General features: G+C 56.3%; 1 protein-coding gene across 4 annotated transcripts in view; it reads right to left on the bottom strand.

Annotated features, from left to right (window-relative positions):
• Positions 1 to 1,825: 1,825 nt before the first annotated feature.
• The window catches only part of STARD8 (StAR related lipid transfer domain containing 8), a 43,008-nt gene continuing 21,881 nt past the window's right edge, over positions 1,826 to 22,952 (bottom strand). For 3 of the 4 annotated variants that reach the window (XM_066182136.1, XM_066182133.1, XM_066182137.1), the window contains 13 exons: positions 12,190 to 12,261; positions 10,805 to 10,886; positions 9,685 to 9,748; positions 8,046 to 9,406; positions 7,275 to 7,448; positions 6,658 to 6,817; positions 6,236 to 6,434; positions 5,911 to 6,121; positions 5,602 to 5,716; positions 5,090 to 5,305; positions 4,667 to 4,884; positions 3,578 to 3,754; positions 1,826 to 3,469 (listed from right to left, as the gene is read on the bottom strand). In XM_066182136.1, coding sequence (XP_066038233.1) covers positions 3,352 to 3,469; positions 3,578 to 3,754; positions 4,667 to 4,884; positions 5,090 to 5,305; positions 5,602 to 5,716; positions 5,911 to 6,121; positions 6,236 to 6,434; positions 6,658 to 6,817; positions 7,275 to 7,448; positions 8,046 to 9,406; positions 9,685 to 9,741 — 3,006 coding nt within the window. In that variant the 5' untranslated portion in view covers positions 9,742 to 9,748; positions 10,805 to 10,886; positions 12,190 to 12,261 and the 3' untranslated portion in view covers positions 1,826 to 3,351. Of the gene's footprint in view, positions 3,470 to 3,577; positions 3,755 to 4,666; positions 4,885 to 5,089; positions 5,306 to 5,601; positions 5,717 to 5,910; positions 6,122 to 6,235; positions 6,435 to 6,657; positions 6,818 to 7,274; positions 7,449 to 8,045; positions 9,407 to 9,684; positions 9,749 to 10,804; positions 10,887 to 12,189; positions 12,262 to 20,762; positions 20,966 to 22,952 lie in introns of those variants that run through there. The other variant, XM_066182134.1, reaches the window with a different exon arrangement.

Genomic DNA, 22,952 nt, shown 5'->3' with positions numbered 1-22,952 from the left:
TGGGAGTGAGTGGGTGTGGTGCTGAGCTACTGCCCAGGGTTAAAAACCCAATCTGAGTGCAGGAAGAGAAACCAGTTCACTCCTATTCCCTAAGAAAGTTATTCCAGCCCACTGGAAGCCCCCCAGATTTATTATCTTCCATAATCATGAAGATACTGCTTAAATCCCATGAGACAGGAGGGTCTCTCCTGGCTGGGGCTAATTTAGGGCAAGGGGAACATTCTGCCCATGAAGAGAGTGAAGCTGAGGAGCCATGGGGGCCCCGTCCTGGCACAGGTGTGGCACAGAGTGAGGTGTATTTGTGAAGGTGCACATTGGGTAGGTGGGGTGGGGAGGAAGGCAGACCCCACCAGCCAGGTGCGACCTGTGCACTGAGAGCTGTGGTTTGAGCAAGGCCTTTAAAGATCCTTCTGCCAGGCCTGAGATAACAGCAGGGATCCCAGGGATGGGCAAATGGTCAGGCTGGATAAGCATCACTCCTGTGCTGGGGATGGCCCACACAGCCAGCTGGGATGGCTGCAGCTTCTCTTTGGAAGGAGAGAATCATCATTAATTTTCCCCAGATGCACATTTTCAAGTACCTGTAATGAAAGACAACTGTGCATGTTCCTCCCTGTAATTGGGCTGTTTGCACTCTAAATACAGTACAGCTTCTACCTGACTGGCTAATAAGGAATGATTTTCTCTCCTTTTATCTCTAATTAAGCCAAACTGAGCCTGGCGTTGCTGCTCTGCAATCATTTCCCAGTGCAGGGGTTTGCTAAGTTGTAGGGACTGGCTTTTTAAGGTTTTAAAAGATTAATCTGTAACAATGTGCAGGGAAAGAAAACCGCATAAATCTCTGTTAATGAAACTTGGAGGATTTCAGTAAGAAATTGATTTTAAATGTTAGTATCTGCAAAGCAGGGGTTGTAGAAAAACACTCTTGGACTGATCAGCTGACAGTGCTGAGCAGGGGTACATTTGAGAGCGTGGCTGGGGCGACTCCAAAAGCCCTGGGATGGCTCCAGCCAGCTTTGCACAGGTTTTTGTTATTTAGTGTCTGCAGCCAGCACAGCATCGTGCAGAGGGGTAGGGAACCTCTTAATTCAATTTGCTAGGGACTTGGGATGCGGGGATAGGGATGATGTGAGGCAAGACAGGATTCCCTGTGGGAATGGGGGTCCCTGAGCACTCACAGCCCTCCATCAGTGGGATGCCTGGGTGGATCTGTAGAGTGCTACCATCCTGCTGGGGCCCTGGAAGATAAGATGCCAGCTTGGCCTCCATCTCAGAATGGGGAGGGTACCCTCTCCATCCCAGTGCTGAAGCCCTGGCCATGAGTGGATTTGGGATGAGCCAGGGTTGCCCCAAAGTCTCTTGCCCATTGGTGCTAAAAGCCAGAGCAGTCTTGCTGCTGCCAATCCCACACTTTAGCCAAGCTCAGAGGGATTTCTTCCTCTCCAGGCTTTACTCTTGCAACCTTCATCACCATCATCTTCATCTACTCCAGCATGTTCCACCCCATTCCCATCACTACTTCCAAAATGGCAGCAAGAAGTGTCTCCTTCAGCGAATTTAACAGCACAATGTGGTTCTTCTTCATCAGCACCACTGATGCTGGATGCTCCTCTTCCTTCTCAAGGTGCTCTCCCTGCTGCAGGTGGCAATGCCAGGAGAACCCCCAAACCCTGGCAAGGCCCTGGAGTGCAGCTGGATGTGGAAAATGCTGGATTTGAGTCTCTTCACCCATGCAGGGGCTGCCCCAAGGCCACACATTGCTCAGCATTGGGCTGCTCTGGTGCTGGAGAAGCCCTGAGCACAAGTTCCCTCATCAGCCAGCAGATCTTGTTAGTACTTTATTAATTGCACAGATGGGACAAGCAGCCCCAATCCAAGTCAAACAACTGCTGTAGTTTCATACAATACAAAACAAAAGTCCCTTAAATACAAAATACCCAGGTCTAAGTGAGCATCACCTGGTGCTGAGCTCTGCCACCAGAGTTATATATTAATATTCCACCTGTACAAGTATTTATAGATAGAAAAAAAGAAACACTTTAAAAAATATCAAGAGTAAATTCATATCCCCATATGTTAGTTATATTTTTATATATATATATATAAAATACATATATATAAAAACATAGACTAGAAGCTGATTTGTGCTTTTTTACCGAAAGACAGACAGACAGACAGTTATGGCCAAACTGACATTGGGGGTCCCCAGCTCATGGGTCTTGTTGCCTTCCAGTTGGAACGACGTCTGGGAATTTGGGTCCCTGCCTCAATGGAGAAACCAGGTCATCTCCTGGGTGCTGACAGCTCCAATGAACAGTTCCTTCATGAAGGGAAGGAAGGGGTGCAAAGGGGGGCGATGTGTCTGCAGGGAGTAGGTGGGCACGGGCCATGTGTAGCTGCCCAAAGAGGGGTGAATCCCAAACAACTGCCCCTCCTGCCATCCCTCCTCCCTCTCCAGGTACAGCCCTCAACTTGGAGAGCTGCACAAAGGGGGAGCTGGTCTAGGGGGTCTCCTCCTACCACAATCCTACCACGATGCCTCTATCCAGGTATTGCCGCTTCCCACTGAGGCGCAGTTGCTCCGGGGCTCCAGCAATGTCCTGCCCCATGCAAATAATGGGTCAGCTGGCTAAGGGAAGGCCTGGCTTGGAACATGGCCCATCTACCCCTACTCTCAGAGACACCCCGCGCAGAGAGGGGTTTTTAGCCAAGGAAGAGCAAAGCATGGGAGTACAGTGCTGCTTCTTCCATGAATTCCACACCAATGCTGCAACAGGTTCCATCTGCCCCCCTCGACAGGGCTGGCACTTGAGCTCTACCTGTGTATCTATAGGCAGCCCCCTCCTCCCAGAACAGCAGCCTCTTCCACTACCACACAGTGACTCCCTGGCTGTCCCCACCGGGTGACACCACACACACAATGCCCCCCCTCACTGCCCACCCTCCACTTCCTGACCCCCCACTGCGACCTGCGGACACGGCCCCGTTTTCCCTGCTCGCTCCCCCCGCCTCACTCCACGCTCCTGCACCCCTGCTGTTGTTCCTGGCTTGTGTAGGGGGCCCCAGCTCCTGCCACAGGCTGCCTTCAGGGGTCACCCCATGGTCACTCTTTCCCTCTGCTCCCCCACCTCTCCTGTGGACACCATGGCTTCCCCTCTTTGGCCACCCTGCCCCACAGCACCCGGGCCATGGGATGGGACTGCATAGCCCAGGGTGAAAGGACGTTCATAAATATGTGCCTCTGTCTCCCCCTCCATGGGCACTTCACCACACCGTGCATTCTGCTGAGAGCCCCAGTCCAGATCCACTGGTAAGTCCAAGTCTGAAAGGACAGAGCATCTTCCTGGTGGCTCAGATCTTTGTCTCGGGGCCGTTGGGACTCAGGGCTGGGAAAGAGTCTCGGATCCTCGCCAGCTCCATGGCACAGAGGTGGCCAAAAACCCTGTTATACCACTCGGGAGACCGGCCCCTGGAGAACAGAAGAGGCAGAGGGGGGTGAGTAGGCAGGAGACACCCTGGCAATATCACAGAGCCACACATCCTGCTGCTCCAACCCCTCCCCAGAGCGTCCTGTTACCTGAGGTCAGCCCTGCAGATGTGGGTCACCCGGGAGCGGCCCATGGTGCTGGGCTCGATGAGGTACTGGGACGTCAGCACGATGGCCTTGACACCTCCCTCCACCGGCACCTTGTCGTGCTCCACTGAGAGGGAGCTGAGCAGGCAGGCTCCCCGCGGCAGGTCCGTGCGCCAGCGCCTGCGACAGAGCCGGAGTCAACACGTGCCCACCACGGGGCCCACAGTGGGATCAGACAGTGAAGGGACCCCACACAGCCCGAGAAGGAGGAGATGGGGCTGTGTCTTGGGCTATGTAACCAAAAAAATGTGTGTTCTATTTCATCTGTTGAAAGCCGTTGGGAAGATGTTTTTTCTTTATCTCTTGTAACTTCAGTGGGGAGGGGGCAGGGGCCTTCTGATAATGGGCCAGCTAATAAGACTAGGTGGGGTATTGTTCCTTATCTCTTTCCAGGACCTTCTCCCTCCAGGAGGATATCTTCTGTTAATGGGCCATTAAGGCTCACCAATGACATGACACATTACATCATGCCATTGTGAGATGCTCCACCCAGTGTGGGGAGCCAAACTACTCCTAACTAAATAAAAACTGAGATGTAGGAGCACCAGACATCTAGTGTTCCCTCTGGATTTCTAGAAGAATGGACCCATCTCACCATTACTGGACCCTTTTTCTACCAGACCATCTATACACCAACAGAACCACATCTGCCACTCCAGGAGGTCTTACTTTGGACTGCTTCCAACACCCTGACCAACAGGGCATCACATTGCATTTCTGCCTCTGTCAGAGTTTCTAGGATTTTCTGTTCGTTTTGTTTGCTTGGTTTTTTTGGTTTGTTTTTTTTACTACTACATATGTATTGTTAGTATTTCTAGTAAAGAAACTGTTATTCCTGTTCCCAAACCTTTGCCTGAAAAACTTTCAATTGCAAAATTATAATAATTTGGAAAAGAGGGGAGGGGACTACATTCTCCATTCCAACTTCAGCTTTCCCTGGCAGATACCTGTCTTGCCAAACCAAGACAGGCTGGAGCAGAGAGGATTCATCAAAGTGAGCCCAAACCCGCCGTGGGTCCCGGCCACCCTCACCGGAGCACCATGCAGTCCCTGCGCGGGTGCGGGGCCATGCTGTCTGTCACGTAGTGGTACACCTCCATGTCTTTGTCCAGCGCCTCCACCACCCGGCTCTGCAGCAGGTCCTCGTCCCACAGGTGACGCTCCCGCAGCACCCGGTGCAGCACCATGGCGGGAGGGGCCTCAACGTCCGTGGAGACCTTCCACAGGCGCAGAGGGTGCCCATCCCCAACCTGAGGGGACGAGGTGAGGGTCACACAGACTGTCCCACAGGACCCCCCTGAGCAGCTTCACTGATGGCTCCCACTGCCATAGAGCAGCACAGTCCCATCTGCTGGCTAGTGAGGGAGGGGGTGGGACCTGCCCTGGCTACTGGAGGGGTCACCCCATACATATTTCCCCACATGTTCTTAAACCTCTTCACATAGTGGCATTCACCTTTTTGCAGGACAGCTCTGTGTTCAGGGGCCCTGGCGTGCTCAGCCACCCCTTGAATTTCTCTGATGACTCTTTGAGCAGGTTCTGGATGCTCTGCTCAAAGTAGGAGTGTAAATCCTTGCTCTCCCCCTGGCACACCAAGTCAGCCAGGGGGTGGGGATAAGCGTCTGCAGCCATATAGGAGTTGCTCAGCTGCAGCAAGATGTCATGAGAGACCTGCAAGCCAAAAACACACAGATGTTCAGGGAGGCACAGAGATCCTGTGGGGACTTTGTGAGTGGTCCTGGACAGACAGAGAACCATAACCCATTCCCCAGGGAGAGGGGAGGATGGACATATAGCCTGCACCACTTCCTGCCCCAGGACATAGCAGGGCTTGGCTCCAGGGTGGATCGTTGGTGGCTGCTGTCCCAGTGAGGGAAGGGTGCCCTCAGCTCACCCAGGACCAGTACCTTCCAGCAAGGTCACACCTTCCATGGGCAGCACTGGGCTGAGACACCATTGCCACCCACCTGGAAGAGTTTCTTGCAGTCGGTGATCATGTGGGAGAGTCCCTGCGTCGCGGCCATGTTCTCATTGAGGTCCTTCTGGTCCGGCTTCCCCATGGTGCCCCTCTTGTGTATGGCCCTGTGGGGGGATTGGGTAGTGCTGGCACCAGTGGGAACCTCTAGACCCCCTGGGCACCTCTAGACCTCCTTGGCTCTCATTTGTGTCACAGAGCAGAGCCGACAGTCCCCCCATGTCTCATCATTCCCTGCTGGCCCCCTCCCACAGCAGGCAGGGAAGGGGCACTGGGGAGCTGGGGCTCAGCCAGCCCTTACCTGGGCGATGTGCTTTCCTTCTTGGACACGTTGAGGTGGAAGATGGAGGGGGCCAGGCACACAGCCAGGTTCCCAGCCGTCATCTGGTTCTCCTCAGCCGAGGCAATGTCGCTCAGGAAGTAGAGCAGGGTCTGCAGCACCTCCCGGTTCTCGTCCGGCATGAGGATGATGGCGGCCTGCACCGCCTGCAGTCGCTGCTCCTTGGACACAACTGTGTGCACGGGGTTAGCAGGGCGTCCCCACAGCTACCACCCACCTGTTCCATCCAAACAGAGGCATCCCCTCCTCCCCAAAGACCCTGAGCTGCCCCCAGCCTGGCCCTTACACTGGTAGATCTGCAGGAAGGTGTCGGTCAGCTTGCTGGTGAAGATGGGCTCGGGCAGGTCGCGGAAGTATTGCTTCAGCAGGTCGGCCACATCGTACGCGGACTGCCCTGAGTAGTTGACGTTGTCGGGGCTGGTCTCGTTCATGTGCCGGAGCGCCTGGATCCGGGACTTCACCCCAGACTTGCGGAAAATGCCAACCTGCCAGGGCAGAGCAGGGTGTGAGCAAAGACACTCCCTCCCCAAAGGGACCATCACTGAATCCAGAGGAGATACTAACTGAGGCCAAGGGAATGCTGCTGGGTTCCCACAGACAATTCCACCTTCCCACTTCAGCACACATCACAAGAGGTGAACAACAGGACCCCTAAAGCTATTTTTTCCCCCATATTCCAGTAGTGCTGCCCAGCAGCTGTGGCCTCACCTGGTCCAGGCACTGGCTGCGCAAGTATCGCATGGCCTGCTGGATGCTTTGGGGCAGAGGCTGACCCGTCCGCTGCACATTGACGATGGGCGGCACCCCAAAAACCATCTTGTCCCTGTAGTCAGGGACTTTACTTCGCTTCATGAACTTGGGGACAGTCCTGCAGAGTGGGAAAGAGAGACATCGGTGCCCTCAGCAGCCCGTCACAAAGAGAGCAGGACCCTGGGAACACACACGCACACACACACACATTTCCACAGTATTTGGAATATAAGCAAGGCAGCTTCCCAGCAGGAATGCCAGCACCTTTTATTAGGATAAAATACTTTGATACTTGGCTATGAAACGAAACCACTGTCCCATTCCCTTACGTTGCTGCAGCACTTTCAATGCTGTACAAACACCTGCAGCTCATACAGTGGCAGATGATGCCAGGAGACCCCCTGGAAGCCAGGATGATGCCAGGAGCCTGAGGCTCAGCTCTGGCTCACACTTGCCAGAGCAGACAGCCCATGGTTTAGCTCTTCTCCTCCACACCCCAAAGCTGCCCCAGGCTGGGGGCACAGCATGAGCTGCAGTATGTGGGCCCCATCCTCGTCACCCTGGCCCCAGCTCACCAGGTCCAGGCCTGCTTGTGGGGCACGGAGTACTTCTCCATGATGGCCGTGAGCCGGAGCAGGGAGCACTTCTGGAGCAGGTTGAGCTGGGCTGATGACTGGCGGTTGATCTCCAGCGAGGCCGAGTTCAGGCTGGGCCGGTGCGAGTTCTGGAAGCTGTGCCAACGAAGCTTTCTGGGGACACACGGGACATTCCCAGCTAAGGAAACCCCCACTGCTCTCCACTCCCTCATGGTTACTCCCACATCACCCCCTGGCACCAGCCGAACTGGGTGAGGAAAGCCACAGAACTCGGCAACAGCCACAGCTCGCCTGGGGAGAGCCCCAGGGAATAGTGGCACAAGGGGAGACACGTGCCCCCCGCGTTCACCCCTGTTATTAGTCAACGAAAAAAACTTTTAATCACGGGTCTGTGCAAGCAGTGGCGGCAGCGCTGAGGTGCTGGCAGCAGTGGCAGTGGTGCTCTGCGGCCACCAGAGCGCACCAGAGCCCCGCGCTGCGCTCCCCTCCCTCCGCCCGCCTCTGCCTCCCGGGAAGATCCGATCCTCCAGCCCACCGAGGACGGGATCGGGCGCTGCCCCCCAGACCCATGGGCTGTGCACCCCTCGCTGCTGCAGCAGCCCCGTCCCGGGGAGTGCTCACGGCCAGGCTGGACGGGGCTTGGAGCAATATGGTCTAGTGGAAAGTGTCCCTGTCCATAGCAGGGGGGTGCGGAACGAGATGGGCTCTGTGGTCCCTTCCCACCCAAACTACGTCGGGATTCTGTGATACCTGCAGGGTCTTGTGAGTGATGCTCCCACCCCCGAATCCCGGCGCTCCCGTGTCTCCATCTCTTCAGCCTCGTTGAGGGAGTTCCCAGTGCTATCAAAGTCACTGGCAGAAGTACCAACATCCGACATGGACTGCTCTTCGAAATGCAGGTTGGACGGTTCCCCTCCCGAGTCCGACTCCTCCTCATCCTCCTCTTCCTCGCCCCCTTCCTCCTCATCCAGGCCAGGGGAGACGGCTTTACACCAGAGCTCCACCTTCTGCTGCAGCCCCCACATGTCCTGCAGGATGTCGTCGAGGTTCTCGTAGGTCACCTCCCCGTCCTTGCAGAAATCCTCGCTGCTGCCGAACTCCGGCACGTTGTCGTAGACGCTGACGCGGCTGCCCAGGGAGCTGCAGGAGCCCCGGCGCCGGCGGGCAAAGCCCCTGGGGGAGGATGAGCCCTCCACGCTGCTGCTGCTGCCGCCCCGGCCCAGCCCCACGGCCGCGCTCCCTGCCTTCCAGTGGGTCAGGGAGCTGCCGGCCAGGGGACACAAGCTCTCGATGGAGAGGGATCTGGGGAAGGTGCCGGGCTTGTGGTCACAGGGGATATAAACCAGGCAATCGCCATGGCGAGCCCGGCGCTGGCACTCGGCAGCAGCCCAGGCAGCGCCGGCGCCAGTGGCAGTGTCACAGTCCTCCAGGTAGACTCCACTGCGTTTGGGGTCAGAGCTCCCCTTGGTGCCCCCGGGGCTGAGCAGGCGGTTAGTCCTGTATGACACCGAGAAGTGTTTTTTGCTGTGTAAAGAGGCAGCAACGTTGCCTCTTTTAGAGGAGTTGGTCCTGGTGGCTGTAAGGTCCCCGTTACTCTTCAGAGAGCCCCATCCTGGTGGGAGAGTGGCGCTGCTGTGTGGAGCCACCCTCCTGTCTGGGCTGGGTTTCTCCTTGTCCTTCCTTCGCAGGGACTCGATCCGCTTCAGGAAGCTGCGAGACCGTCGCTTCTTCAGCTTCTCTTTAGAGCCCTCTCCCTGGCCCGAGGGCTGCTCTGGTGCAGATCCCTCGCTCTGACTGCAGCTGGAGGCGGTGGTGATGGCATGGAGAGGGGATGGGGGCTCGGATGGCATGGCTGCAGTGCCCAGCGTGCCACCCGTGCCACCCACGCTGCCCACACTGCCCGTGCTGTGCAGGGACGTGGCCTCGGGGTTGGTGCTGAGGTCTGTAAGGATGCTCTCGCGGCTGGACACCGGGCACATGGTGCAACTCAGGGCCTCTGAGCCCTGGGACAGGACGTCGGCGGACCCCACCCGTGACCACCTTTTGCTGTCCCTCTGGAAGGCCCACCGACTGCTGATGGCACACTGGCCTTCCTCCTCAGAGTCTTCATTCTGTGGGCAGTTGAGAACAGGGAATGATCAATTGGCTGGAGCCAAGGAGGGTCAGCATATCCCCCCCCTCAGAGGGGCACAGCCACCAGCATGGCCCCAGGTGGGGAGGAGAGCAGCATGTTCATCCCCTTAAACCAGCTCAGGACTCAGTTGGCAATGGAGGCCTCCAGGAGCCACTTTGTGCCCAGGGCAGTCCCAGAGCTCACCAGGACACTGCCCCACCATGGAGCACATGATCCCCTGCACCCCCTCACCTGCCTTGCGCATTCAGGACTTACCTGCTTACGCTGAAAGTGAACATCCAGCTTCATGGAGGCACAAGTGTTCAGGGTCATCAGCCTCCTGCAAGAGACAGCGAGGCTTTACTCTGGTCCCAGCACGTGTACCAGCCCGGCTGCAGTCACAGGGGATGGCTTTGGCTTCTTTTGATTTTCCTGCCTTAGAGCTTTGGCTGTGCCTGTCACCTGTCACACACTGCTGTGGTTCCATGGTCAGAGGGACACCTGACTAACAAGGGGACAGTGCCAGCAGATGGTAGCCTAAGCCAGGCCATGCCCATGCCAACTGCTGGGGCCACCGGTGCTGTAAGTGGGCAGGGGTGGTGTGCTCCAGGCTGTTAAAGAAAAATCACCTCAGAAGCTCCTGTGCCCCAGACAAGGAATGACTAAAGGACCTGAAAGCTCAGAGAGGGAGGGACACGCAGAGATCCTCCCATCAACTCCTGCCTCACTGCACCCAGATCACAGTGCAGGGGTCCCCTCCTGCCCAGCACAGCAGCCTCTCTGCTGGGAAACAAATAGGAAACAGACCCTGTTCCCGCCTCTTCTCTGTTCTGTGTGGGAGGGACAGTGTGGAGCCGGCGCAGGGACATGGGTGTGATGACGTGTCCTGAGAGCCAAGGCAGGCCTGAGTCACCCGCAGCACGCAGCAGTGACACACGGCCCACCCAGACAGACCATCGGGTCAGTGCCCCGCTTTGGCTGCCAGCTCTGCCTTGCTCTGCTTGAGTCCCCCACCGGCTGCTCCCTGCACACCACTCCTGGGCAGCTCCCAAACCTGCAGCTGCAGCAGCGCCATGCCCAGGAGGAAACCCTGAGCCAGGCTGTGATGCCTGGTACTGGGATGGCCAGCATCACATGGAGCATAAAAACCTGTTGTTTCCCTGGAACCACACAACACCAGTAATGTTCACTGAACAACTGAGTTCTCACAGCAGAGGGAGTGACAGTGCTGGACCGGGCTCTGAGCCCAGCCAAGGTGCAAGGCAGGCACCCTACTAAGCCCACCACCCCATCAGGCACCTCCTGAGCCCCCCACTCCATCAGCCTAGGCTGCTGCCATTGTCTGTGGCACATCCCCATGCTGATTCCATGTGAGAGGTGGGCAAGGGAGCATTACCTGCACAGGGATTTGAGGGAATCCTGGTCCAGGAAGCTGTGGTCCTTCTTCACAGCACTGATGTCAATAGGGAATGATGACTCTGGGGAGGGAAATGACATGAGTGGCAGATCCCAAGCCAGCTGCTCCATCAGGGACAAAGGGCAGCAGCGGGTATGGGAAGAGGAGGAGAACTCCAAGTGGCTGGAGATGACCTGGAGGTGGTGCATGCCCAGGGTCCCTGGGCACGCCTCTTCCCAGGTACATTAGGTGAGGGTGATAAGATGCCCAAGGGCCTCTATTCAGTTCCCTGCTCGACCCTGTGCATTCAGAGACAGTTCTGCTGGGATCATGCATGTGGGATCTGGACCCTCAGCCCTAACGGTCTCAATCCATCTGTTCATGAAGGCATGCAGCATGATCACAATGGGAAGGGAAACACTTGGAGGATGTGGGAAGTTCTGTGGACAGACGCTGGAGAAAGTTCACTCACAGACTCCAGCACCAGCACTCCTCGCTGCTCAGCTGTGAGCACTGTCTGGGGCCAGCCCCTGGGGCTGGCTGTCCCAGCAGGAACATGGCCTGTCCTTGTACGTGGGGCCTGCCCCCCAAAATAGGCCCTAGCAGCAAACAGGCTGCTCATGAAGCCATCACCGGGGAGCTGGTGCTGCAGGGGCGGGAGAAGTGCCCGGCAGAACAATGGCCATGGCTGTGGCCGCTTCCCGCTATTGTCCAGCCAGACGGGGCTGGCTGCAGCCGCCGTTCCTTGCACCAGCCGGGACCAGGATCCCACCACAGCTTCCCCATAAACACAGCTGAGCCAAGAGCCACCACCACAGCCACCCTGTCACCACCCTGGGTGCCCGGTGCAGGAGCTGGGAGTAGGGATGCCAGCTGGGGAGTGCCCATGCCCCGTGCCCGGGGAGGCACAGGGACAGGGTCTGCTCCAGGCAGGGCTTGCTAAGCACTCAGGAAGGACAGGCTGGAGCAGGGCAGGGGTTGTGAGAGTGGGGAGAGATGGGAGGAGGGAGAACATGCTCGCTCTCCACGCTACTTACACTGGCTGCCCCTATGCTCCCACCCACGGCAAACACTCCCTGAACCTCTTCAGAGCTGATAGCTCTCCAAAGCCTGGCTGCCCTTGGCCAAAGCAGCCGCCCCAGGATTCCTTAGAGCCCTGCCTGAAGGGGAAAAGTTCAGGAATGCAGGGAAGTTAACTGGCTGGTTCTCTAGGCCATGGCCAAGGGCTCAAAGTATAACAATCATATAATCAGTGAACAACCTCCTCTGTCCCCTCCTCTCCCTCGAGCTGTGGGCGCTGTCCCTGCAGCCCCCCTTGGAATCTGGATGAGATAAAGGCTCTGAGCAAGTACAGAGCAGGGTCAGTGGCAGGAGGCAGCTCTCACCTTCGTACAGCTGGGCATACTGGGGGAATCCCGCTGCCCGGAGCCAGTCGCACGCTTTCTTGGCTTCAATTTCTGTAAGAAAGCAAAGAAAGAGCCTGAGCATCCCGCCAGCAGCAGCAACACCCCAAGAACACAGCCCACTGTCCCCAGAGCCCTGACACCAAGCCCACATTCCATGTGCACAGAGCAGAGGAGATGCACAGCTGCAGAGCCAGGGGTCCCACCAGCACCAGGGTCCTGGGCAGACTCAGCTCAGCTGCAGCTCTCTGCCAGTACCAGGCAAAGGGCAGGAGGTGACAGTGATGCCACCTGAATGACAGGGCCACAAGACGCAGTTTTAACCTTCTGATGAAAAGCTTTGTTTCTGGGCCCACCAAACCAAACACAGTTCTTGGCCAGGCAGTAGAGGAAGATCTTTCTTTGTAATCATGAGCTCAGAGCTCGTCAAAGCTCAGTGCTGATCACTTCTGCAAACATCCCTGAGCAAAGGCTGCCAAAGGAGCCCTTCCTCCCCCACCTCCTTCCCACCACCCAGCCCTCCCCACCTCTTCTTTCACACTGGTGTTTGTCCCAATGGGCACCAAATCCCTGGTGAGGTTCTTCACCCCTCACCCAGCTGGTTCCCACCCCTCACACAGGGATCAGCCATGGCCCAGATGAGCCCATTCAGCAGCCAGCAGTATTTCCTGGGAAATTCCTCCATTTCAGAGAACTTGAGGGAAAACAGCCCAGAGCCCCTGCAGCCACAGCAGGTCATTGCCAAGTGTCAGCACCCATTGGCCTGGTGACATTTCTACTGCTGTGGGTGACAACATTTGACCTCAAGGGTAGAAAATGCCTTAGCAGCCTCAGGGTCTGGTCTGTCCCTCCCGGAGGCAACGCCCAGCACAGAGTGGCCTGAGGCCAGACCCACCCAGCACTGGAATACCCTGATTTCATCCTCATCCACCCACTGCCTTGGGCCAGAGCTCTGGCTATAGTTTGCATTCCCAATTCCAAATGTACAGCAGCAACAACAACAACAACAAAAAAGCTCCAAATAAGCAGCTCAGTTCAGGATAGGACCAAGCCAAAATCCTGGACCCAAATACTTGGCAAGTTTTGGAAAGAAGTTTCGGAATGAGCATGTGGATCTGGATCCAAACCTCACAGCTGTCATTAGCCATGCCATGAGTCCTGCCAAAACCCAGGGTGACCCCTCCTGCTCCCAACAGGGCTCAGATCCAGCAATTCCAGTGGGGAACTCAACCCTGGAGCCGTCCTGGGTCAGCTGGACCATGTGGAGCACCACATCCCTTCCAAAGAACCCAGCACCTCGTGGGGAGGACACCCCATGGCTGCATCTGTCCAGCAGGAGGGCACAAGACTGGTGGTCCCTGGGAATGCTCTTTGGCCATGCCAGTTCTGGAAGCAGATCCCTCCCACACTCCTGGAGTGGGCAGGATCCAGGGACAGGCATTTCCCACAGTCTCTGCCAACCAGACCTGCCAGTTCCTGCTCCTGCCCGACTCTGCTGCCCCTTCACTCCCAATGGAAATTCCATAGGGCCAATCCCAGCCAGCAGCTCCCTGTGCCCCCAGCCATAAGCAAAAGCACCAAGCTCCCACCTGTGCCATGGATCTTGCCCTAGGGATGAGTCTGGAGGAGGGCAGCAGGAGCAGGGCCATGGCTGAGCTTATGCCTGCCCACAGCGGGGCTCAGCTGGTACCAGAGCATGGCTGGGCACCGTTGGGGACACCCACACTGACCACAGCCACCCCCCCGGCCAGGAGCAGCCAGGGTCCAGGGCTGCAGCAGGATGCTCTGTGCACAACTGGGCTCAGCCACCCATCATCGTGGTGGAAATGCGGAGTCAGAGCACGACATTTCCTTCCCTCCACCGCCTCCCCCACGCACGGGCTGGCAGGGGGCCAGGGCCCCAAACCTCCACCTCTCCTCTCCTCTGTGGAGCCAGGTCCCACACTGCCTGCTGTGGCAAGTCCTGCATCCCCCCAGAGCTCCTCAAACAGGGAGAAGCCCCCCAGAGCAGGGGGGGCTTTGACCAGCCCAGGCTGAGCCCCCCTCATATAGAAGTACTGTCACAGAAAAGGTTTCCAAGTGTCCTGTCCCAGAGGGAGCCAACAGCCAGCTTCCTTCTCTTCCCGCCCTTCCCACGGACGTGCTTTCCCAGGGAAGTGCAGGAAAGGCTGGGCAGGCAAACACTCCGGCCGTGGGGCATGGCCGGGTGCTGGGCACAGGGTCACCCATTCCAGCCGTGTTCCCAGCCCTCCCTGTCACCTCTCAGGAGCCTCACTGTCGGGCAGGGTGATGGGACCTGAGCCCAGCACACATCCCTGGCTGCAGCCTCCACTGGAAATCCAGCCTGAGCCCAGGGGCTGCTGCCTGGAGACCCTCCACCCTCCACCCTCCACCCAGCTCAGCCTGAGCCCCAGGCAGCAGCAACAGAGATGGGTTTCCAACATCCCCAGATGCCAGGATTTTCTGATGCCCAATCTAGGCTCATCAAACACTACACCCAGCCTCAGCAGGGCTCAGAAAGAGTCTCCTTGCCTCCAGTGGTCAGAAAACTATTTCCAGGAGCTTATAGCAACTCAGTATCTTTGAGATCTGTGGTTTAAATGGTGCAGAAATCATCCCACTCCAGCTGCATAGCAGGAGGAGGCACAGGGTACAGGCAGAGTGCATGCATCCCTGGGAAACAAGGGGACAAATCCCACCTGTTTCTTGACTGCAGGCAGGGAAGGTAGACCAGCAGCCCCATTATGTTTTATGCTCCAGAGGAAGCTCTCCATGGGAGATGAGCCTTCAGGAAACACTTGGACAATCCCACAGGAGAAACCAGCACCAGGACCTTCAGTGGAAAGAGCTCCCAGTGATGCACAATCCAATGAGCCACCAGAGAATCCTCTCACAGCAAAGCCTCTGCCTTTGTCCAGCAGCTGGATGTTGAGGCTGGATGGTGTTACCCAAGGAAAAGCTATCCACAGTAGCTCTCCCATGCCCTGCACCCAGCAAGGCGCAGAGACTGTAACCCAGGTGCCACCACGGTCCATCAGAAACACCCTGAGTCGGTCCAGCCCCCCCAGCCTGGACCCCCCCAACCAGAGAGCCCTGATGCCCCAAAACCCCCAGGAGGGGGTGGAGATCAAAAGTAAAGGAAGAGAAGAGGCTCCCATTGTTCCAAAAGAAAAGGATGAAAACCAACACTGAAGTGGAAAAAAGGACAAATTCCCCAATCCCCTTCCTGCAGTCACTGCACTGTGGCATTTCCCTGGGACAACCCACTGGTGGCTCCAGCTCCTGGCTGTGGGGTGGCTGGAGCCTGACAGCTCTCTCTCAAGTGCTTTTGGTGCTCCATCCACCCCACCCTGGCCTGGAACAGGTGTGGGAAAAGCCCAGGACATTCCATAAAAACTCTAAAATGAGCAACCTGTAACACTGGAGGCCAGCAGAATCACAGGCAGGAAAGCCACTTACCAGAACCCCAGCTCTGCACTTTCACTTTAACAATCAAAACTGACAAGAAGTCCCAGGCCAGGCTCTCAGCTTCCCACAGCAAGGTTCCAAATCCCCATAAAACATCCCACACGGCCCATTAGTGTGTGAGGAGAAAACCCCACCACAAAATCGCTCGCACGTTACCTCATGGAAAGCTGGAAGCAGCTGCCTGGCACTGCGGGGGAAGCTTCAACCCCCGGCACCAAGGGGAAAAAATCGCTCTGCTTTCTTTCTTTCTTTCTGGTGTGATTTCTTTCCATCCTGCCTGAAAGTAAAACTGCCTACAACAGGGACTTTCCTTCCCGGCTATAAGCAGAAGTTTCTTGCCTGCCTTTTACAGGAATGACAGAAAGTCCCATCACCTCTCCTGAACCAGGGGGATGTGCCTTCACTGCTTGAGAACATGAGGAGCTCAAGCAGGTGTCCCAGGGGAAAGGTGTACCAGGGACAGAGGGACTGACTCTGCCTGGAGAAGTCAGAGCTGCCTTCCTAAACAGAGCACCATTCCCACAGCAGCCAAGGGCCAATCCCAGACCCTCCCAGTGGGCTTTGGAGGAAGCCCCCACAGTGTCCTCCTGGCACTGGGCACAGCTGGGACTCACTGCCCCCCAACTGGGCTCCTGGGGCAGGAGGCACACAGAGCCCCACACAGCCATGGGCATCTGCCAGCCACGGGCACCTCCTGCTTCCAGCTCCACTCAGCAAAGTGCAGAGACTTTGGAGCTGCCAGCACAGACATGGACAGGGCACATGGACAGGAATGAGGAATGCTCTTGGATGTTCTCCCAGACACAGCGCTTTTCCATAATTAACCTTCACACAGTAAATAGGTCTCACAAGCTTTGGGAACTCCTCCTTGATATGTCACCAGCAAGGAATTGCTCAAATGCCTCCTTCACCTCCAGCCCTGAAATGTGTGCTCCAAGGGCATTGCTCCCTGGGGATGGCACCTGGCAGGGGGAACAGCAGCAGAGCCTTCTGCCACCCTGCTCCTGTCCCAGACAGCTGCTGGGAACACAAATACAAGGGACATCCAGGGGTAAAAATGATCTTAGAAATTGCACAGGAATTGCTGGACGGTGTCTGCAAGCATCGGCTGGTACAACCCAGACAGGAACCCCTCTGGCCACCACAGGGCAAGGAGACTGTAGCTGTTGGGTGTCTGTATCTGATTTGCATCCTAATCCTTGCAGGTTGGGTATGGAGCACCCCCAGCAGCACCATCAGAACCCCCCAGAGCACTCCCCTGCCTTATCTCTGCCCCGCGCATCTCTCGGCTGGGCTCCAGGGCTCTGTGTGACCACTCTTATCAGCTGAATGGGGTAGCTCTCATTTCCTCCCCTCAAACAAGCCTAACAGCAGCCTCAGGTCTGGTTTATTCTGTTCTAAAAGCTCAACCAGCCCTTTGCACCCACAGTGTGCAGAGCTTTGTGCTGCACAATGCAGGAATGCAGCCACCAGGAAACTGAGGCGATGCTGCAGAGCCTGTCCACCCAAAAGCAGCTCCTGCCCTCGCAGGCTGGCACCTGGGAGAGGAGCTGGGCCCAACCTGCACAGGGAATACCTCTGCTTCCACAAAAATCACTCAGAACAACCTAAATTCAGGTCTGCAGCCAGTGCTGTCTTTTACTGAAGATGAGAAGGAAACACTGAGGCAGACATATAAGCCACAAAAAAATGTTGAGTAGGATCATGAAATCATGGAATGGTTTAAGCTGGGAAAGCCATTTCAGATCATTGAGTCCAGCACTGCCAAGGCCACCAGTAAGCCAAGTCCCTTCTTCACACCAAAACATCCTCACGGACCCCACAGGGCAGGGTTGACAGCCACACTCAGGGGCATGGGATGCACCAGGAGGGAAGGACCAGAGGGCTCTGGGACATGCCATCCAATGGACATTGGCAGCAGGACACAGTGGGGTTGGCAGAGACCAAGCCAGTGTCCCCTGGCACTGCTGTGATGATTACAGGAGTGTCCTACAACATGTTAGAGACTCCCACTCCCCCAGGCAGCTCCTCAGAGTCCTGTAGCCCCTCTGGTCTACAGGACACCTCCTCCCAGCAGCTCCAGAGCACTCAGGAGCAGGAGCTCTACGGCAGCTCGGGGGTTACACATCCCACTGCTTGGGCTGCAGCTGCAGAGCAGATGTCTGGGGGGAACACGGGATGGAAAAAGAGAGGAACAGAAACAAAAGGCCAGGAAGGTGAGGACCCTGATGCGTCCTTGCCTCTCCCACCTGCATTTCTGCAGCTGCTCTGACCCCAGAGGAACAACAGAGAGGGCAGGACCGTCCCACTGTGCCGAGAGCACAGAGCAGCAGCCCCCCATGTCTGAGAGGAAGCCCAGAATGGAGGGAACCTGGGGTTCCATCTCTGAAAAGGCAATGGCAGAGCAAGCTCAGAGCAGACAGAGCCTGTGGCTCCAGCCCACCCTGTGCACCACCCCAAGAAGGTCTATCACTGCCAGCAGAGACACCAGCCACCTCTGTCGAATGGGGAAGTTTCTTCCTTCTCTTTGGTGTCTGCTGAAGCCAGAATGAAAAATCTAGAAGAGAATCCCAGAATAGTTTGGGTTGGAAGGGACCTTAGAGATCATCTCATCCTGGCCATCTGCCATGGGCAGGGACACCTTCTACTACCCCAGGCTGCTTCAAGCCCCATCCAACCTGGCCTTGGACACTTTGAGGCATGAGGCATCCATAAGGAGCCAGATGAAAACAGCTACTCAGATGCTGAAGAAAATTAATCCACCTTGCCCATCCTGTGGTCCACCCTTTCTAAAATTGCACCGTTTTCCTGTTGACCATCCCGTGGATCTCACGCACACTTTGTCTGGACAAGCGGACGCCGTCGCTCCGAGGGCAGCCAGTGGTGCCGGAGCTTCGGCAGCACCAGGCACAGCATCCATCACCCACCACAGGTACCAGCCAGGCTGCACCTCCCAATGAGGAGCCATCACTTCTCATGTTTTTTAACACAGACAACAGCAAAAGTTCAGTTTGCACCACCTGGAAGAGCGTTAAACCCAGCATGGACTGCGGGCAACATCCGGAGTACTGCACGAGACCCAACACCAGCCACCACCAAAGGCCAAGGAAGGCCAAGCCAAAGGAAAACACCAACAGTTTTGCTAAAAAAACAGAACCAGTATCAGCTCTGGCTCTGCAGGAAGCTGTCAGCTCCAATCACCCATTGGAGCATTTGCCTCTCCCATGGATGAGACCTGCTCCAGCTGCTCTCGTGCTTCCCACGCCGAGGAACGACCCCCAGCTCCTACTGCTAAATCCAGGCACTAAAGAACAGTCACTTCCTTAATACACAAGGGAACTCCCTCCTACTTTTATGCATTTATTTAGCATAAACACATGTGTTACCAGAGGAACCCATGGAGCAGAATTCCCTTGTGGTCTTGCTGCAGCTTTTTTCCACGTTGTACAGATTCACAAATCCACCCCACTCCTGGATGAAGAATGCTCAGGCTCCAGCAGCTTTGCTGGGAGCCCTACATGCCCCCAGGGACAGGGAGCCCCAAGCATGGCTGTCACACCCAGCTGGTGGTGGCCACTGCCACAGCCCAGGCATGGCACAAGCCCTCACAGGAAGAAACAGGCATTGAATTCCCAGCAGAGGCACAAAGGGTTACATTAGGACTCTCTCCTTCCCTTCCTAAAGGCTGCAACACAAAAATAACCCCAAATCAAGTATTTCCCAGTTCAGCACAAGATCCTGCCTTCTTCCTCACCAGCATCAGTCTTGGATTATCAACTGGTCCCTGCAGCACCGGGAAAGTACAGGTGCCTGCATAAGCTCCTCATTAAACTCCTGAAATTCCATCCCACATCAGAAAGACCTACAAAATTCAGGAGTTTAACCCCAAGGAGTTCTGGATGTGCAACTGAGCACAAAGCCCCGCTGAGCCCGCGGGGGTGCAGGCACAGAACCCTGTCCATGCAGGGACCCCTTCAGGCACAGCCACACATCAAGGCCTAACCCAAACTCCGAGTTTCAAAATGCAGCCAAGGCACATTTCTCAGGGGGACACGGGTCTGTGTGCACAGGGGAAGGACTGTCACCAGCTCACATGTCCCTCCCATCAGGACCCCCTTCTGCTGCACCCCACACCCACCGGCACCGCTTGAACATCGCTCACCACAGCTCCGGGGGCACTTCCACCTCCACCCCACAGCTCCAAACCCTGCTCTTTTCTCATTCCTATTCTCCTCCTTCTTAAAAATGCTTTTAAGTCAGTGAACTGGTGTCAACAGGTGATGCCACATCCCAGAGGAAGGCTGGCACCAGCACCCTCGCACCCCTGGCCATGCCGGCTGCCTCCCTCGCCACCTGGCAGAGCCGGGGGATCGGGCTCACACAAAAGGATTTTTTGGCTCAGGCTCAGGAAACAATCGGAGGTCAGGAAGAGCTGGCACGCCGCGCTCCCAGCGCTCCCACCAGCTTGGCTGGCTCTGGCAGAAAAAAACCCAAATACTGCCAGGGCTGCAGGTCTCTTCTGCAAGCTGCAGCCTCAGTGGGGAGCGGAGCGGGGAAGGAGAAGCCCCCGGCGGTGTGACTGAGGCCAGCCTGTGCTCTGCCACTGCCATCTCATCTCTGTCACTGCCACTCTCATCCCTGACCCGCTCAGCCGCATTCCCGGTGCCAGCGCCGTGTCCCAGCAGGGCACATGGCTCCCTGCACACCCCGCTGAGCCCCGCTCCTGCAGGGCGGTAGCTGCGGAGCACTTCACGGGGGGAAAAACAAAAAAAGAAAATCTTAAAAAAAAAAAAAAAAAAAAAAAAAAAAAAAAAAGTGAAGGAAATTCTGGTTTTCGAGAAAAGATTAAAAAAAAAAAATACCCCAACAACTTAACAACAACACAAGCGACTCCTCTGAACCCTCTTGCCCTCGCCCCGCTGTGTAAAAGCCAGAGCAAACCGCCCTGCTGCACAGGAAACGCTGCTTCCAAGAAATCTCTAACAAGAAAAAAGGTCATTTTACAGCCTTTCCCACCTCCCCCGAGAGCGTTTGCTGGCTGGAGCCTCCCAATCCAAACACAGGGCTAGGACACGAGCAAGACTCACCATGGCAGGAGCTGTTAATCCCGGCTTTGTTCATTGGAACCCGTGGATTAAATGCCGAAAAAAGTATCAGCATGACCCCGGGGCTCCTTTCACGCCCTCCTCGGCCACCCAGCGCTGTCCACCGGGCAAGAGCCCTTCCCACGGGCACTCCATGGCAGAGCTGCAGTTTCCCCCCGCGCAGGGCTGTGCCGAGCCGACGTGTCCCCGCCGCCCCGGCAAACAGGACATCCCGGCCCCGCAGGGCTGAGCGCCACGGCGGGGGTGGGAGCGACGGGGAGGGCTCCATCCGGGACCGCTCCCAGCCCCGCCGCAACGCAGGCAGCCGGGGCTGTACTGCCCGGCTCCGGACCCCCGGTGCCGCCAAGGTGAGCCGCAGCTCGCCATTCCAACCGGAGGAATCAAGGGTTGAGAGCAAAGCGTCCCGCAGGGCGGCATCGTGCCGGCTCCAGGCGCTGGGAGAGGCGCCCGTCGGGAGTCTGACACCGTCCGGCAGTACACCGGGATGAAGGAGAGGGATGGGCACCCCAAAAGCCCCTCTACATCTTCAGACATCAACTACTCAAACCACTGGCCGTGAGCCTCAGCTGAGGCTCCTCTCAGCAGATTCTGCGTGCAAGGGATGGGGAAACTGACAGCCAAGGCTGGGCTGTCATAAATTTCCCAGTCCCTCAAGACACTAGAGAGAACTAAAAGCTCAAAAACATGGCTCAGGGACAAGAACAGCAGTGCCTGCAATCTGAGATATGCAGACTAAATCACCCAAATCCCTACAAATTTCTGGTTTGTGCTGAGCCCAGTGTGCTCCACCTGCCCAGGGAGTGTTTCTTCCCCATGCAGCAGGAGTCAGTTCACCTCTCAGCCCAAAGCAGAGGGGTCAGCACGGTCCAAGCAAGAAGCTGTGGCTGACACAGGATTAGTCTCCACAATGAAAACGACATTCCTTGTGCCTGCACTTGCCAAACCAGTGCTTTGGCACCAATCATTCCCAGAATGAGCTGTGAGATCCCCAGAGCTGAGCATCATCTCATCTTGCTTCTGATTCCTGGTGAGAAACACCAGGAATAGGTCTCTCATCCCTGTCGGATACAGCATTGGAAAACATCCCACCCGCCCTCAGCTCACATCTGGCAGATCAGACCCTGCGGACCCAGGGGGGACCCCAGGGGGGACCGCAGCCCATCAGAGCTGGCTGTCCCGACAGGCTGTGACAACGATGGAAGCTCAGGTAACAGGCCCAATATCATCCCAAAAACACAGGGGGCAGCGAAACCTGCAGACAGGGGTGGAAACACAGTGGGAACATCAGGTTTAGGAAGATCACTGGCTCAAACAGGAGCACATGGTCTACCTCTTTCTTTGTTCCCCTTTCTCCCAGCTGGAAGGAGATGTTGTTGGGCTGGAGTTGAAACTCAAGGTGTCCCATTCTTTATGGAGCTAACAGGAGATGCCAGTACAGCAGGACAGTGGCATTTTGAAGAAGTCTTAAAGGATGTCGTAGTTTTCCAAAGAGATGAAGGAGTATTTTTAAAAAATACAGAAGTCTCCTTGCCAGGAATGTGGGGAATGTCAGGGAATATTATAAAACAGGATGCAAAAGCTGGCCTCAAGCAACATTAGAGACTCTTGCGCTAGTCTGACAGTTAAGATGCTGAATCCCAATGGAAGACCAATCATGGGAATGGCAGAGTCAGCTTACATGGTCCCATCCATCTGCCTCCCACCTGGGAATCCAACAAAGCCAGGTCTGCCAGTGCCACTTCCCATAGCCAAGTCCACCCTGTGCCCAGGCATAGACCAAAATAGGGCCTTTTATGTAAAAAACAGCATTTCTGAGGAGCCAAGGCAAGCAAAGTCTTGAGGGACACAGAGGAGAGCCACAGATCAGGAAGAATACAAGGATGCACAAAGGAATCTGGACTGCTCCGTGGCTACTAAAAGACAGTCCCAAATCCAAGACCTTTGCTGTAAGCCAGGTGGAACTCTTCCCAGACATGGGTCAAACAGCTCTTCTTCAGTTTGGTTAATTAACCAAGCACTTCCCGGCCTTCTGAGGGATTTACAGGCACAGGAGCTCACACCCCTGGCAGAGCTATTCCAGCTCACAGGAAGTTGTGACGGCAAAAACACACTGGAGCCAGAGTGGTGGCTGCCGATAGCAGTGTCAGGAGTAGAGGAACAGCTCCCGGGATC

This window comes from Chamaea fasciata, unplaced genomic scaffold, assembly GCF_029207755.1.
Source record: "Chamaea fasciata isolate MVZ Bird 193981 ecotype frontalis unplaced genomic scaffold, bChaFas1.0.hap1 SCAF_4, whole genome shotgun sequence".
Lineage (NCBI taxonomy): Eukaryota > Metazoa > Chordata > Aves > Passeriformes > Sylviidae > Chamaea > Chamaea fasciata.
Note: the sequence above shows the minus strand (reverse complement) of the source record. Positions and strands in the feature narration are given on the sequence as shown.